Source organism: Danio aesculapii, chromosome 20, assembly GCF_903798145.1.
Source record: "Danio aesculapii chromosome 20, fDanAes4.1, whole genome shotgun sequence".
Classification (NCBI taxonomy): domain Eukaryota; kingdom Metazoa; phylum Chordata; class Actinopteri; order Cypriniformes; family Danionidae; genus Danio; species Danio aesculapii.
This window is the reverse complement of record NC_079454.1, coordinates 2,768,999-2,785,497: the sequence shown is the minus strand read 5'-3', so window position 1 is coordinate 2,785,497 and position 16,499 is coordinate 2,768,999. Positions and strand designations below refer to the sequence as shown.

The window sequence follows — 16,499 nt, the reverse complement described above, 5'->3', positions numbered from 1 at the left end:
ACCCTTCTGAAAGGGTACCCAAAAAGTGGTACAGTACAGTTCGCTTTTAGGTACCCTTTGAGAGTAGAAACAGCCATAAAAGCGTAGTGAACCATACCGCACCACTCAGTGGATAGGTGTGTGTGTGCATGTGTGTGTGTGTGTGTGTGTGCCTGTATGTTTGCGTCTGTGCATTTGTGCACATGTGTATTTGTGCATATGTTTGTGTTTCTTTGTTTGTTTGTCTGTGTGCGTTTGTGTGTGTACGTGTACATGTGTGTTTCTGTGTGTGTATGTGTGTTTTTTTAGTGTCTATGTGCATTTGTGCATGCGTGTGGTTGTGTGTGTGTGTGCGTGTGTGTGTGCGTGTGTGTGTGTGTGTGTGTGTGTGTGTGTGTGTGTTGTGTGTGTCTGTGTGCATGAGCATGTGTGTGCACATGTGTATGTGTAATGAGAGGCATATGCAGTATAATATATATCATACAGTATAGTGAAATATCAAATGAGCCCAGTAGTGTTGACATTTTGCTGGTCCTCCCTAGTTAAGAGTGTATTTGTTAGTATCTAATAGATGACAATGTTTGTTTAGGACATAAGAAATGCCATTAGCTTGTTATAAAATGGAAATCTGTGCCATGTCCTCACTAAGATGGGAAATTAAGCTTCGGTACATGTGTGTGTGTTAGTCCTCAGCCTGCAGACACTGAAGGAACGGTTCAGTTTGATGGAGACGGTTATGCATCCGTCAGTCGCCCCACCAGGTGGAACCCAAACGTCTCCACTGTCATGTTCAAGTTTCGCACCTTCTCCACACACTCCGTCATGATGTACTTCGCCACCAAAGACATGGTAACAGCACACTTACACCACACACACACACCAGTGGCGTAGCACAAAATGTAACCTTCCTGCAAATGTATAGCAAGGTAAAGACTGGGGTGGAGGAGAGTGCTTTACGACCGAAAAGTGTGGGGCGATCGTGACCTGAAGACCAGGGGGGTGGGGGGTGGTTGACGGCGATAGCAAACTGAAGACCGTGGGGGGCAGGTATTTGACGGTGATCGTGAACTGAATGGCAGAGAAGGGTGGTTGGAAGTACTAGTAAAACTGAAAAGTGGAGTGGAGGGGTTGACGGCGATTGTGAACTTAAGACCGGGTGGGGGGTGGTGGGGGGTGCTCGTAGAACCGAAAAGTGGAGGGGGGTTGACGGCGATCGCAAACTGCAGAGGGTGGGGGGATGTCAGTACTTGTAAAACTAAAAAGTGGAGGGGGGGTTGACGGCGATTGTGAACTGAAGACCGGGGGGGTGCTCGTATAACCGAAAAGTAGAGGGGGGTTGACTGTGATCGTGAACTGCCAAGGGGGGATGGAAATACTCGTAAAACTGAAAAGTGGGGGGTTTGATGGCGAACTGAAGGCCGGGGAGATGGGGAGAGTGCTCATAGCACAGAAAAGTTGAGGGGGGGTTGACGGCGATCGCAAACTGAAGACAGGGGAGGGTAGAAGTACTCATAAAAATGAAAAGTGGGAGGATGACGGGGCGATCGCGAATGAAAAAAAAAGGGGGGGGGGGTGCTCGTAAAACAGAAAAGTGGGGGCATGATGGCGATCGCGAACTGGAGAGTGGAGGTGGAAGTACTTGTAAAACCAAAACGTGAGGTGCGGGGGGAACACACGGGGCCCCCTAATCACACGGGCCTGTCCGCTACGCCACTGAGACACAAACACTCATAGATTTGATGAAACACCAGCCAATGATTTACCATCAGCTGGATGTACATTATCCTGCTTATTACTGCTAGCCACAAATATAATATTACACACAAAACATTGATCTGAAATAATAATTTATTGGCTGTTTTATTAAAGCTTTCATGAAATGTGCATTTTTGTATTGCATGTAATCTCAACTGAAACATAAAGAATAGTGCATAGAGTAGCTCCTCCCATTTTTAATAAACAGCCAAATTAGTTTTTCTCACAGCTCTGCCAGTTGACATTGGTTGAGCTCAAGTGCATCAAATGAAAAGCCAATGAGAAGAAGGGGGTGGGGCATGTCAGACACTAGAGAGCATTTGATTGGTCAGAAGATTTGTCAACGTTTAAAGTGTGTGTCTGTGCTTGTGCGTGTGTGAGCAGAAAGACTTCATGAGTGCTGAACTGAGCGACGGCAGGCTGAAAGTGAGTTATGATCTGGGCTCTGGCACCGGCTCCATCATCAGTGATAAACGCTATAATGATGGCAAGTGGAAGTCCTTCACCATGTCCCGCATGAAGAAAGAAGGTACACAACAAAACACCTATTTTTCTTTACTTACCTTCCCGCATGACGATACACACCAAGTGTGTGTTTTAACTATAAGGAGATACTTGGTGTTAGTATGTTTCCAGTTTGAATTAGTATGTTTCTAAAATTGATTAACATGTTGTTATCATGTTTCTAACATGAATTAACAAGTTGTTAGCATGTTTCTAGCATGAATTAGCATTTTGCTAGCATGTTTCTAACATAAATTAGCATATTATTAGCATGTTTCTAAAATTGAATAACATGTTGTTATCATGTTTCTAGCATGAATTAACAAGTTGTTAGCATGTTTTTAGCATGAATTAGCATTTTGCTAGCATGTTTCTAATATAAATTAGCATATTATTAGCATGTTTCTAAAATGAATTAACATGCTGTTAAAAAGAATTAGCATGTTGTTAGCTTGAATCCAACATGAATTTGCATTTTGTTAACATGTTTTTAGCATGAATAAACATGTTGTTAGCTACCATGTTTTAACATTAATTCACATGTTGTTAACATGTTTCTAGCATGAATTAGCCTGTTGTTAACATGTTTCTAACATGATTTAGCATGTTGTTAACATGTTTCTAGCATGAATTAGCATGTATCTAGCATGAATCACCATGTTTTAGCATAAATTAGCATGTTGTTAGCATGTTTCTAGCATGAATTAGCATGTTGTTATCATGAATTCGCATGTAACTAGCATGGTTTTAGCATTAATCAGCATTTTTCTAGCATGAATTAGCATGTTGTTAGCATGAATTAACATGTGACTAGCATGTTGCTATCATATTTCTAGCAAGATTATCATGCCAGTAGCATGTTAGAACTTTTAACGTGTTGGAACAGCTAGTAAAAGCCTCTGGGACAGTTGCTAGGGTGTTGTAGGTGGTTGTTAGGGTGTGACTAGTAAGTTTTAGGTCATTAGTGATTGGCTTTAAGTAGCTTGGCTTGTTTTTAAGGAAAAACTCTTCTAGAAAATGTTTCTTTATTTAAACACACACACACTTGTACATATTTGGACTAGAAACCTGACTAATGTGTTGCAGTGCTCACAGAACTGACTCCAGGTCAGAATCAGTGTGTGAATGTCTTAAAAGCATCTGTAATTCCTCTTCCTCTTTCCCGTGTGATCAGCCACCATCACCATCGTCAACATGGACACGAATGAGGACGAGCGGCTGCTGATGGCGTCTCCAGGAGGCGCTACAGGCCTCAACCTGCGGGACAACGAGCGCATGTTTTTCGGAGGATTGCCCAAAGCTGGAAACTACAGGTGTGGAGAGGTGCATGTAAAATACACCGTTAACCATTTCCTGTAGGATCTACAGTAACTAAGCAGCATCTTACTTCTGATCTTTAGTCATATTTTCAATGGATTCAGCTCAGGTGATTGGCTGAGCCATTCTAGCAGCTTTATTTTCTTTTCTGAAAACAGCTGAGAGTTGTCTTGTCTGTGTTTGTGATCATTGTGTTGCTGAAATGTCCACCCTGGTCTTCATCTTCATCATCTGGTAATGTAGGTATTGCTGAAGCAGATAATCTATACTTGCGTGATGGATACTGAGAGATTTCAGCTGCTGACTGGGCTTTCCATGCCTTTTTACACCTTGCTTTCTTCATGTGTTCAAAACCCTTTCCCTGTGTCATTTACGCTTTTTACACACAACTTAATTTCTAATCAGATTTGTTTTCTTTGTATGTATGGATAAATTTAGTAGTTTCTGACAGCTGATGAAAATTTCAAGTCTACAGCACTTTTAGAAATATGTTTTCGGGACCAGGAGGGGCCAAGTCGGAGCACTCACTCTGGTCCCCCGGGCTCTGCGTTGGTTGAGGAAATTCTAAATTGAACCAAAACAATTGGCTTAAGATGAAAATTCAGGACATTGCAACCTGCAGAACCTAGGAAGTTGTTTTCCCAGAAAGAAAACAACAAAGAAATATGTTTTCTGAGAAAAAGGAGGATGTGTTCAATACTTATTTCACCTGCTGTATAGACGAAGGTTGTGGAGATGTATTTCTCCAGTGTGATCTTATGCCTGTTGGTTGGATGATTTTTTTTCTTTTGTGTGTGTGTGTGTTTCTTCAGGTCAGAGGTGGTTTTGAAGAGGTTTTCTGGCTGTATGAAGGATATCGAAGTCTCCCGAACGCCATATAATCTGCTGAGCAGTCCAGATTACACAGGACTGACCAAAGGCTGCTCCATTGAGGTACAGTTAGACAACTGATTATTATTATTATCTCCCTCACTGAAGACAACATAGGGCAGAGCCATCAGTCCTTTAGGGCGGGGCTATCAGTCCTTTAGCGCGGAACTTTCTGTTCTTTAGGGCGGAGCTATTCGTCAATTGGGGCGGGGCTGTCAGCCCTTTAGGGTGTAGCTCTCAATCATTTAGGGCAGAACTATCAGTCCATTAAGGCGGAGCTTTCAGTGCTTTAGGGTAGAGCTTTCAGCACTTGGGTGGGGGGTGGGGGGTGGTGGGGGGGGGGGGAGGGGGGGGAGGCTATCAGTAATTTGGGGAGGAGCTGTCAGTGCTTTAGGGCGGGGCTTTTATGTATTTGGGGCGGGGCTATCAGCCATTTAGGGCAGAGCTATCAGTCCTTTAGGGCGGGGCTATAAGTCCTTTACGGTGGTGCTTTCAGTCCATTAGGGCGGAGCTTTCAGTTCTTTAAGGCGGGGCTATCAGTCATTTGGGGTGGGGCTATCAGTCATTTAGGGTGTAGCTATCAGTCCTATTAAGGGCAGAGCTATCAGTCCTTTAGGGTGGAGCTATTAGTCCTTTAGGGTGGAGCTATCAGTCCTTTAGGGTGGAGCTATCAGTCCTTTAGGCCAGGGCTATAAGTCCTTTACGGTAGTGCTTTCGGTCCATTAAGGCGGAGTTTTCAGTTCTTTAGGGCGGGGCTATCAGTCCTATTAGGGCAGAGCTATCAGTCCTTTAGGGTGGAGCTGTCAGTCCTTTAGGGTGGAACTATCCGTCTTTTACAGCAGTGCCTTCAGTCCATTAAGTTGGAGTTTTCAGTCATTTATGGCAGGGCTATTAATCATTAGGGCGGAGCTATTAGTCCTTTAGGACAAGGCCATAAGTGCTTTAGGGTGGAGCTTTCAGTGCTTTAGGGCGGGGGTATCAATAATTTAAGGCAGAGCTATCAGTTCTTTAGGGTGGGGCTATCAGTCATTTGGGGTGGAGCTGTCAGTGCTTTAGTCAGAGTTTTCAGAGCTTTAGGGCAGGGCCATTTGGTATTTGGGGTGGGGCTATCAATCATTTATGGCAGGGCTATCAATCATTTAGGGCGGAGCTATCAGTCCTTTAGGACATGGCTCTTAGTGCTTTAGAGTGGAGCTTTCAGTGATTCAAGGCGGGGCTTTTAGTCATTTGAGGTGGAGCTGTCAGTGCTTTAGGGCGGAGTTTTCAGTGCTTTAGGGCAGGAATATTTGCTATTTGGGGCGGGGCTATCAGTCATTTAGGGTGGAGCTATCAGTACTTTTAGAGCGGGCTATCAGTCATTTAAGGCAGGGCTATCAATCATTTAGGGCAGAGCTTTTAGTCCTTTAGGGTGGAGCTTTCAGTCCTTTAGGGCGGAGCTTTCAGTGCTTTAGGGCAGAGCTTTCAGTGCTTTAGGGTGGGGCTATCCATCATTTGGGGCTGGGCTATCAGCCATTTAGGGAGGAGCTATCATTCCTTTAGAGCGGAGCTATCAGTTCTTTAGGGCAGGGCTATCAGTCGTTTAGGCAAGGTTCTATAAACAGTTAAATAAAGTGATAAATGTGTGTATTACTGAACGCATCAATCAAATTCTGCAGCCTCCACACTGATCAGACTTGTTTGTGTTTTGTGTTTCTCTTCTTCTTCTGGTGTGTTTATGTCAGAATCTGCACACAGTGAGTTTCCCGCGGGCCGGGTTCATGGAGCTGAATCCGGTGTCATTTACCGTGGGCTCGGAGATCTCGCTCTCCTTCAGCACCAGGAGTGAAGACGGGCTGATACTGTTCGGCAGAGGAGGACTGACCTCCATGACGGAGCTGACGCAGGGACTCACGCCAGTGCACATTCCACACCGCTCTCGCAGACAGACCGGAGAGGTGCTCTCACACACATACACATGAAAAAGCATTCACACAGACACAAACATACCGTTGAAGTCAGAATTATTTGCCTCCCCCCTTTCATTTTTTTTTCTTTTTTAAATATTTCCCAAATGATGTTTAACAGATTCAGGAAATTTTCACAGTATGTCTGATAATATTTTTTCTTCTGGAGAAAGTCTCATTTGTTTTATTTTGGCTACATTAAAAGCAGTTTTTTAATAAAAAAAAAAATTAAGGTCAATATTATTAGCCCTTTTAAGCTCTTTTTTCGATAGTCTACAGAACAAACCATCGTTATACAATAACTTGCCTAATTACCCTAACCTGCCTAGTTAACCTAATTAACCTAGTTAAGCCTTTAAATGTCACTTTAAGCTGTATAGAAGTGTCTTGAAGAATATCTAGTCTAATATTATTTACTGTCATCATGGCAAAGATAAAATAAATCAGTTATTAGAAATGAGTTATTTAAGCTATTATGATTAGAAATGTGTTTGAAGAAATCTGCTCTTCGTTAAACAGAAATTGGGGGAAAAAATAAACAGGGGGCTAATAATTCAGGGGACTAATAATTCTGACTTCAACAATACATTCATTTCACAAACAAATTCTGCATCCCAATTTGCACACTACCTGTCCTAAATAATATTCAACAATATAATTAGTGTGTCCTAAACTGTAGCATGTTGAAAAGAGTGCCAAGATGGTCGACTGTTTCAAAGTGTAGAACCTTCCATACACTAACGGCTAATATTACCCACAATACATTGTGCTTTGGACGTAAATTTGATTAGAACTACAAACATGTGTAAAAATTGTAAACAAACTACAAAAATGGAGGACTCATGAACCCAACCGTCAAGTAGAGAGGCTTCGGTAAAGATGACTATTAATTAATATCTAGCCTACTGGAAAATATATAAATCACCTTTTCCATGTTATATTTAATCAGCGACCACAATGTGAGCTTCTATAAAGACGTGTTTGGTCATTAACTTCTGAATTCTGCAACCACCTGTGGAGATTTCTCTGCATGAAAGACTCGTGAATGGCAGATTAACCTACTGCAGCGGCTGCTGAATCTACAATACTGTTGGAAATTGATTATGACAGAAGTGTGGGTGATGTGTCGAGATGATTGACAGGACTCGTATCTAAGCAACCCAACAGTCCATTAATGAGGAAGTAGTTTGTCCCAAAGCTTGAACCATACCTGCCAACACTTTTCCCAGGAGTCTGACCAATCTTCCGCAACCCTCCCGTTTTGTTATTTCTCCCGGAAAACTCCAGTAATTTAACCCCCCTCCTTTTTTTTGGTACAGTCTGTAACACCCCCAGGTCGCCGACTTTGGTACAGTATCCAATCGCAGCGGCCGCCCAAAAGCCGAGACATAATACAGTTACTAACACCACAGTTACTTTCCTATCCCGGTTCTCAACAGTGTTATTTAGAGACCTCACCCCCGAACAATCCCTCCCCCTGGTCTCCCGGATTTTCTGAGACGAATGTTGGCAGGTATGGCTTGAACACTCTTCTGCTACACACTCAAAAGTGTATATTATTTCTTCACAAAAACAACGACGGTATAAGTAGACGAATTGGGACAGTACACTCAGATATATGAGGGAATTAGCTACCCTGCGCTGCTGTGTTTTGAGTCTTGTTGTTTTGGGTCTTAGCAGATTTGCATAATTCAATTAGGAAAGGACTGGCTTGAGCGGTTCAGACAGCAAACACTATCAGAGCCTGCAGGTCACTGCTGAATTCAATACGTTGGGAAAAAGACCATAATTCAACCACAAGACTAATCACAGCTAATTCCTAATTAAATGAAAGAAATACAAAACAGTGCAGTTTGTTTGTCTAGTGCTTTATACAATACAGACTTTTAAAGCATGTGTCAATATTGCATTATCACCACATAGGTAGTCATTATTGGCTCAAGTCAGGTAAAACTGTGTTCTCATCATCTTATAATGCCAATGCCATCAGTGTCTTTAAAGGGCACCTATTATGCCCCTTTTCACAAGATGTAAATTAAGTCTCTGGTGTCCCCAGAGTGTGTGTGTGAAGTTTCAGCTCGAAACACCACACCAATAATGTTTTCTAACTCTCTGAAACTGACCCTTTTAGGCTTTGATCCTAATTGTGGCGTTTTGGTGACTGTCGCTTTAAATTCAAATGAGATTGAGCTCTTTTCAGAAGTGGGCGGAGCTACAGACGCCTGTGTGTCAGCATAGTGACAGATTCAAAAACAAGACTAATGTCATATGCTAATGAGGGAGAGATTATCACCAGTGGGCGGGGCTTTCTCCCTCTGATGACACGTACAAAGGGAGAATGTCAATCAAAGTGTTTCTGCAGACTGTTTTTATCAAGTCTGATTATAAATAATAAAATTAATACATGTTTACCATTAGAGGCTGGATATGTTCACACACTGCTGAAGAGCATCTGTGCTTAAACCCCTTATAAAAGCGATTCTTGCATAAAAGGTCCCTTTAAACAAACAATCCATCAGTGTGAAAACGATTCAATCTACAGAAGATGATGGTGTTGATTCAGCTCTAATCAGTTCAGTTCATGTTTTTTCTGAACACTAAAATACTAAATAAAATCAGTGTTTCCAACCAGAATTTCAGATTTATTCCAATGATAAAATTTTATTGTAAACTTGAGATTACTAGTATTTTTTGATATTAAAATCACTGATTTATGCAGAGTTTGGTGTAATTAGTTACAAAGTAACTAGTTACTGTAATAATATTACTTATTTGCTGGAAACATACAGTAAGGGGCCGATCACAACGAATGCGCTTTTTGCATCGAGAGGCGCATCTTTTGAATGGTTTACCAACAGACGCAAGTGTTTTGCGCGATGCATATGTGCCCTGCTGCGCCTCGCGTTTTTTCCGTTGTGCACTGTGTGCTCGCTTATGGGTTTCCCAGTGATGGGTTGCGGCTGGAAGGGCATTCGTTGCGTAAAACATATGCTGGATAAGTTGGCGGTTTATTCCACTGTGGCGACCCCAGATTAATAAAGGGACTAAGCCGAAAAGAAAATGAATGAATGAATAGTAAGCCATTCAGTTTTTAGTAACTATAGAAGTAATTTAAATACAATTTTAATAATGTAATTAATAATTAGTTATTCTAACTCTATTTAAGTTAGGGTAAGTGCATCCTAAATTGCTTTCCATATTTTGTGATTCACAAGTGTTTTGGGTTAATTTACAATTGTAAATTGCATTATAGGATGTTGATCTCTGCTCTGTTGACTTATGACGTTAAAAAACAACTCTACAGTTAACAGAGTGACTTTTACTGACATTTCAGTAATAATATAATGTATAAGAAATAATATCCAGAGAAATAACAGAAAATGTGCTGCAGTTTGGTAATACACAACACCAAACCAGACGATGTAAATTAAATTGATTAAAACTTTTATAAAAAATAAATTGAATTAAAAATGATCATAAAAGTCACTTTTTCTAACTTTTCAAGGTTGAAAGTTGTTGGAAATAACACCAAGCTCCCATAATGCAACTCAAAAGCAGAAATAAATGAGGAAAAATTAAAACATGAATCACGAAATATGGAAAACTGCTAATTTACAGATATTTATTTACTGTGAGGTGTGTTTGCAAATGTGAAATGGCTTCAGATATGTCTTTTAAGCTTTCAAGCATTACATTTTCACTGCAAAACAACAAAACTGTTACTCTCCCACACAATCATAGGCTATTTCACAAAAAAGATCATATTTTTATGCCATATTTTAATGACTTCATAAAGTATGATGACAGCATGAATCTAAAACCTGAGTGCAAACACATTCAGCAGTCAGTAGACGTTTATCTCTCCGTTTCCCCGGCCGGTCGGAGCTTTTAGGAAGGGGATTATGGGTAATGGTGGAGCCGTGGCCTTCAGTGCCAGATCATAATGAATCTGCAGGGTTGCAGGGGTCTCGCAGCCCATAAAGGAGATTTATTATCCGGGCAGGATGGTAATTGCCTCTGCCCTTCAGCAAACAAAACTTGATCTCTTTTTTGTTACCAGGTGGACTAAAGGCCAGCGGCGCGGTGATCATTTTAATTAAAATATGACTTTCTGCATCTTTGTCAGTAATGTCTTTATCATCATCATCATCATCTCTCACTCTCTCTTTCTCTCTCGCTATTCAATTCAAACTTGCTTTACTGGCATGACATATGTTACATATATATATGTATATTAGCCAAACATTTGGGATGTTAACATTATATAAAACAAATGGGAGAGTAGTAGTGGTAAAATATGTAAATTAATAAAAATAAATAATTAATTAATTGTATATTTAACAGTCAACATTTTAGGACAAAACAAATGCATAAAGGATATTTTTTTCATTATATTATTGTTTTTATAAAGCTATAGAAACATTTTAAACATTTTGTCTATCTGTCTGTCTGTCTGTCTGTCTATCTACCAACCTACCCATCCATCCATCCATCCATCTTCAGGGGTTGGATGATGAAACTGAAACACTGGCCAATTTAGTGTTGTAGGTGTCATTGCTAAATGGTGGTCAATCTTCATTGATCTTCATTCCAGTAGTGAGAGCAGAGTGTGATGGTTTATCTATCAGAGTAATCCCACAGTTTAACCTAAAATATTGCAATGCACACAACACTATGGGTGGCATATCAAAGTTCAAAGGAGCATCCTGAAGGCGGTGCTGTGTATCAGGATTATAATGCACCAGTACACACAGCAAGACTGGTGACAAAGTGGTTTGATGAACATGAAAATGAAGTGAAACATCTCCCATGGCCTGCACAGTCACCAGAGCTAAATATTATTGAGCCACTTTGGGGTGTTTCAGTGGATCTATCTATCTATCTATCTATCTATCTATCTATCTATCTATCTATCTATCTATCTATCTATCTATCTATCTATCTATCTATCTATCTATCTATCTATCTATCTATCTATCTATCTATCTATCTATCTATCTATCTATCTATCTATCTATCTATCTATCTATCTATCTATCTATCTATCTATCTATCTTTTTGTCTGTCTGCCTACCTACCTACCCATCCGTCTATCTGTCTGTCTGTCTATCTCTGTTTCTCATTTGCTCTCTCTGTCTCTTTCTCTCTCCGCTCAGGGCAGCATATCAATTATGCGGTGTGTGTGTGTGTGTGTGTGTGTGTAGTAAGCAGTCTCCGTTCTCTCACCTCCCAGTGATACCGCCTTCGTAAAAATAGATTTACAAGTCGCCGTTTTGATGGATCACGTCCAATTTGCGATAACCCTCCCGGGAGAGGGTGCCGGACCGCCACCTTTTGAAAATCATTATCGCTCGTAAATTAAGTGGGTGTCATTTTGCGGGAGTGCGGCTTTGGCGGGGGCCAAGGGTTTTCCGCGCCGCTCCTCATTCATTCCTCCAATTTGCGGCGTGTGTGGGGTCAGGATCTCGCATCGCTCTCCACAATTCAGCTCCGCGTGGAGAGGCCGAGAGTGTGCTCGCACCGCCGTCTGTCTGATTACAGCTCAGACCTGCAGAATACATTACCAGCAGCCTTTTTTCTGAAAATCACAATATACGCCTCAGTGTGTGCCATTCTACCGCTACCACTTTCATGTTTCAGGATGCTTCCCTTATGAAGAAGCAAACATTTTTGGTTCTGTCACGATCAAGCTCAAAGATATTTGTTTGGGGTGGTTTTTTTGCAAAATAAGGGTTAGATACTCCAAAATGTCAGCTCACATCTTGTTATATTCAATTTCAATTCAATTCATCTTTATTTCTATAGTGCTTTACAATGAAGATGGTGTCAAAGCAGCTTCACATAGAAGATTATGGTCAATTGAAACTGTGTCAGTCCAGTTTTCAGAGTTGAAGTTCAGTTCAATGAGGTTTAATATTCACTGCTGAAAGTCCAAACACTGAAGAGCAAATCCATCGATGCGCAGCTCTACAGGTCCCGAACCATGCATACCAGAAAGTGAAGAATTAAAAAACCTGGAGAGAAACCAGGCTCAGTTGTGCATGACCATTTCTCCAACGTCTTGAGCAGAGCTGCAGTCTAGGCGCCGGAGGCTGGATAAGCTGGATGTCAGCGAGACTCGTCTGTCCCTGGAGCGTCACAGGAATCAGTCTCATGCTCTCCACTCCTCCATGACCACCACAGCAGCTGCTCAGGATACGGCCTGGTCCAGGATTATGGAAACCTTGGGATCATCTCGTCGCGGATCTTGGATCGAATCAGTGGCGCTGCATAGTCTCTGGGGGCCTCCGAATGAGTATCCCCAGGTGGAAATAGAGAATAAAAAGGACAATTAGCATAGCTGCTGTTCATAGTGTATATAAACAAGATGCAGAAACCTGCATGGAGTACATTCATGCATCATACCGTTATGAGATGCATTGAGTGTATGCTTTACTAAACAGATAGGTCTTTAATCTAGATTTGAACTGAGAGTGTTTCTGAGCCTCGGACATTATCAGGAAGGCTATTCCAGAGTTTAGGAACTATAAATGAGAAGACTCGACCTCCTTTTCTCGACTTTGCTATTCTAGGTACTACCAGAAGCCCTGAGTTTTGAGATCTTAAAGAGCGAGTTGGATTGTAGCGAGACAGAAGGTTGGTTAGATAAACAGGAGCTAGATTATTTAAAGCTTTATAGGTAAGAAGTAATATTTTAAAAAATATCAATTACTATATCATCAGAGAAGATAAATATACCACTTTAATGTTTCCGGATGCTTCCTTTATGGACCCTTTTCACTAGACTGTAATGACTTGTTTAACAGTCATCAGCATCATAAATCCTGTAAAGTTTTTATGAGTTTATCTATTTTGGAATAAGGCTGTAGCATAAAAAATGTGAAAAAAGTGAAGCGCTATGAGTACTTTCCAGATGCACTGTATTAATAATATACCTTAAAACTTGTTTAGTCACGTTATCTATTAATAATGTACCGTAAAATGTGTTTAGTTGTGTTATCTATTAATTATGTAGTGTTAAACATGTTTAGACCAGTTTTCTATTTGCACAGTTTTTACTGTGAAACACAATGGAGTTTTTTATGATTATTTAGATGCTGTGTTCTTTTACTAAGTGCTAGTCGCTCTAAATAAAATAACCGTGTGTGTGTATGTGTGTGTCTGCAGCCCTTCCTCTCTGTGCAGCTCAGTAAAGGGGCACTGGAGGTGCTGGTGTTCACCGGCTCCAGAAACCCACGCAGAGTTTTCCGAAAGCCGGATCAGGGAATCCTGCATGATGGCCGCGAGCACTCACTGCGCATCCAGAGGCTCCCGGGAGCGTAAGTGTCTTCTGTCCTGGAGTATCTGGCTGCAGACTTACACATGCAATCTCAAACACATTCAGGGGTTAAGGGGTTAAGTGTATGTATTAAAACCATTGCATGCAGTCTCAGCTTGCACATGCACCCAGGCTGCAGCCAGACCCTTCTCTTTCTGTCTGAGATGTGTTTTGTAAGATGGTCATTTAGTATGTAAGTTTGACACCCAGTGGTTTGACTAGGTATTGCATGCCTGGTTCAAAACACATGCAAGCTCAGGTTGCCAGATTGACAACACCAACAGGAGTGAGCCTGACTATCAAATCTAAAGTCTGATTTAAGGCTGATGTAAGTCGTGTTGTAAATAAAAGCAACGGCACATGATAGAAGGAATATTCTCCATATTTAAAAGAGTTTTTGTCCTAGCCAACAACTGGAATTTATATATTAGAAACGGCTTCTGTTTCTCACAGCTGAACAACAGAAAACTGACAATGATCAGCTCAGGTGCAGCTCATGTGCTTTATTCAGTGTTAAATGCTAATAATGTGAGTTTGAATGCAATTTTACATCACATTTATTGCCATACTCCTGAAAGCAGCAGCAGATAGTTCACCTCAGATCTGGAAAATAAAATAAACCATCTGAAACTGAACTCTAGAACTGAGACACACAACTCTCTGCTGTTTTATAACATTATCATTTGCTTAAGTCATGTCAGTCAAAATGAACTAAACTTGTAAATGCTGAATAGTCATTCCATATGAAACTAATAGTCCTCATTTCACTACTTGAGTCATTACATACAAAAATGCTGAACTAGTTGTCAAAATCTGTCAAGCAAATTTTATTAAAAATAATGTAAATCTTTTTTTCCTGAAAATGTCTCCTAAATTGAACAATTTGAGGAATGATTTACAGACCTGTGTATGTTGTAGGTTCAGTTCTAATATGTACTGCAATATAGTTTACAGTTGTGCACAGCTCTACCCAAAGGAAGTTTATGTATGTTGTCAATAAGGCTGTATTTATTCTTTTGCACAATGCTGTGATTAAATTAGAATTGGAAAGAGTTCAGCAGACGCAGTAAAACTGTGAAACATACATATTCAGTGTCTTGTACTCAGATACCTCACTAAATGCAGTGATGTCTAACTTTACTGTAGTTTTCAAATGGCTGTGCTAATAGTATCTAGTGCTGTCTTGAGCATTTTCAGGACGTGTCACCAAAATCTGACTTGTTTGCATTGGAAAATATTTACAGAGAAAACTGTCATAATGAAAACATGACAGCCATTTGACTATCTTGTTCATAAACAATGGTTTTGGGACTTTTCATCTTGATGACACTGACACATTCATTGACATCAATACTTGCTTTAGAGCAGGGGTCACCAAACTTGTTCCTGGAGGGCCGGTGTCCTGCAGATTTTAGCTCCAACCCTAATCAAACACACCTGAACAAGCTAATCAAGGTCTTACTAGGTATATTTGAAACACACAGGCAGCTGTGTTGAGGCAAGTTGGAGCTAAACCCTGAAGGGACACCGGCCCTCCTGGACCGAGATTGGTGACCCCTGCTTTAGAGGAATGAGCTCTCCATTTTGAGCAAGTGACACGCTTTTGCAGGTTATCAACAAGGTTTTGAGGTTTGTACTAACTCTTTTGAGAAATGCATTAGCTGTTGTGCAGATGTAAATAGTGTTGTGAGAAATGCATCAAAGCCACTGAGAAAAACTGTGAATATCTGCAAACATATTATGGTATTTAATGCTTTAAAAGAGTCAAAAACTTGAGTATTTGTACAGTTTTTGGCTTTAAGGAGCAGTTCACCTATAAATCTCCACAAGGCAACACAATTTGGATTATAAGGACTTTCATGCAACCTTTATGCAAAGCTCTATCAGCACCTCTGTCTTTGAAATTTTCCTTTGAGCCCATTGGTTGAAGAAGATGTGATTCTCAAAAGAAACAAATGCATATGCTAATAGTCACGCGTTCAGCTTGCGTCTGGAGGACCTCACAGATGGTGTGTTTGTGCAGATCCTTCACTGTCCAGGTGGACGAGGAGCCACTGGTGCAGCAGCCCTTACCCAGCGACCTCCCACTCAACATCCATCGCCTCTTCATCGGAGGAATCCCGCCTGATGTACAAACTGGCGTCCACAGGCCCAGCAAGCCATTCGAGGGCTGCATCTGGAACCTCTTGATCAACACTGTGTAAGTCTATACTCCTCACCACAGTTCAGCGACTGATTCAAGTGATAGTTGACACAAAAATGAAAATGTCCTGGAATCTACTCAGCCTCAGGTGAGCTTTTTGTTCAGTAGGACGTTAAAGGAGATTTTAGATGAAATCCTATTGAAATTTAAGGTAACACTTTACTAGAAGGAGGTGTTTATAATGCTGTCTTGACACTTTTATGAGTATAAAGGAGATTTTATGAATGCTTATGATGACATTAAGTGTCATTCGCTGAGTTTTGTCATTTTAAATGCAAAGATGACAAGTTATGACGACTTGACCAAAAACAAATGAACCTGGCATCATCTCTTCATATGTGTTGTCCTGGAAGTCCTCGATGGTTGGCATCATCTCTTCACAGGTCTTGGATCACATCACTGGCGCTACTCAATTTCTCGAGGCCTCAGAATGAGTACCCCCAGGTGGAAATAAAGAACCATATGAGTAACAAAATATCTGGTGCATTGCGTCAAGAGGAGTGTTTCCTACAGGGGGTTTGTCAAACCCACTCGCCTGCATGGAGCACACTCATCATACCATTATGTGATGCATTGTGTGTGTGCTTTACTGAAAAGATAGGTCTTTCAT

The 16,499-nt window shown here is 41.0% G+C and overlaps 1 protein-coding gene across 1 annotated transcript in view; it reads left to right on the top strand.

Moving 5' to 3' along the window:
* The window catches only part of lama2 (laminin, alpha 2), a 326,666-nt gene that overhangs the window by 287,439 nt on the left and 22,728 nt on the right, over positions 1–16,499 (top strand). The window contains 7 exon segments of the mRNA XM_056480993.1: positions 666–828; positions 2,119–2,263; positions 3,413–3,551; positions 4,368–4,488; positions 6,147–6,359; positions 13,536–13,687; positions 15,710–15,886. Coding sequence (XP_056336968.1) covers positions 666–828; positions 2,119–2,263; positions 3,413–3,551; positions 4,368–4,488; positions 6,147–6,359; positions 13,536–13,687; positions 15,710–15,886 — 1,110 coding nt within the window.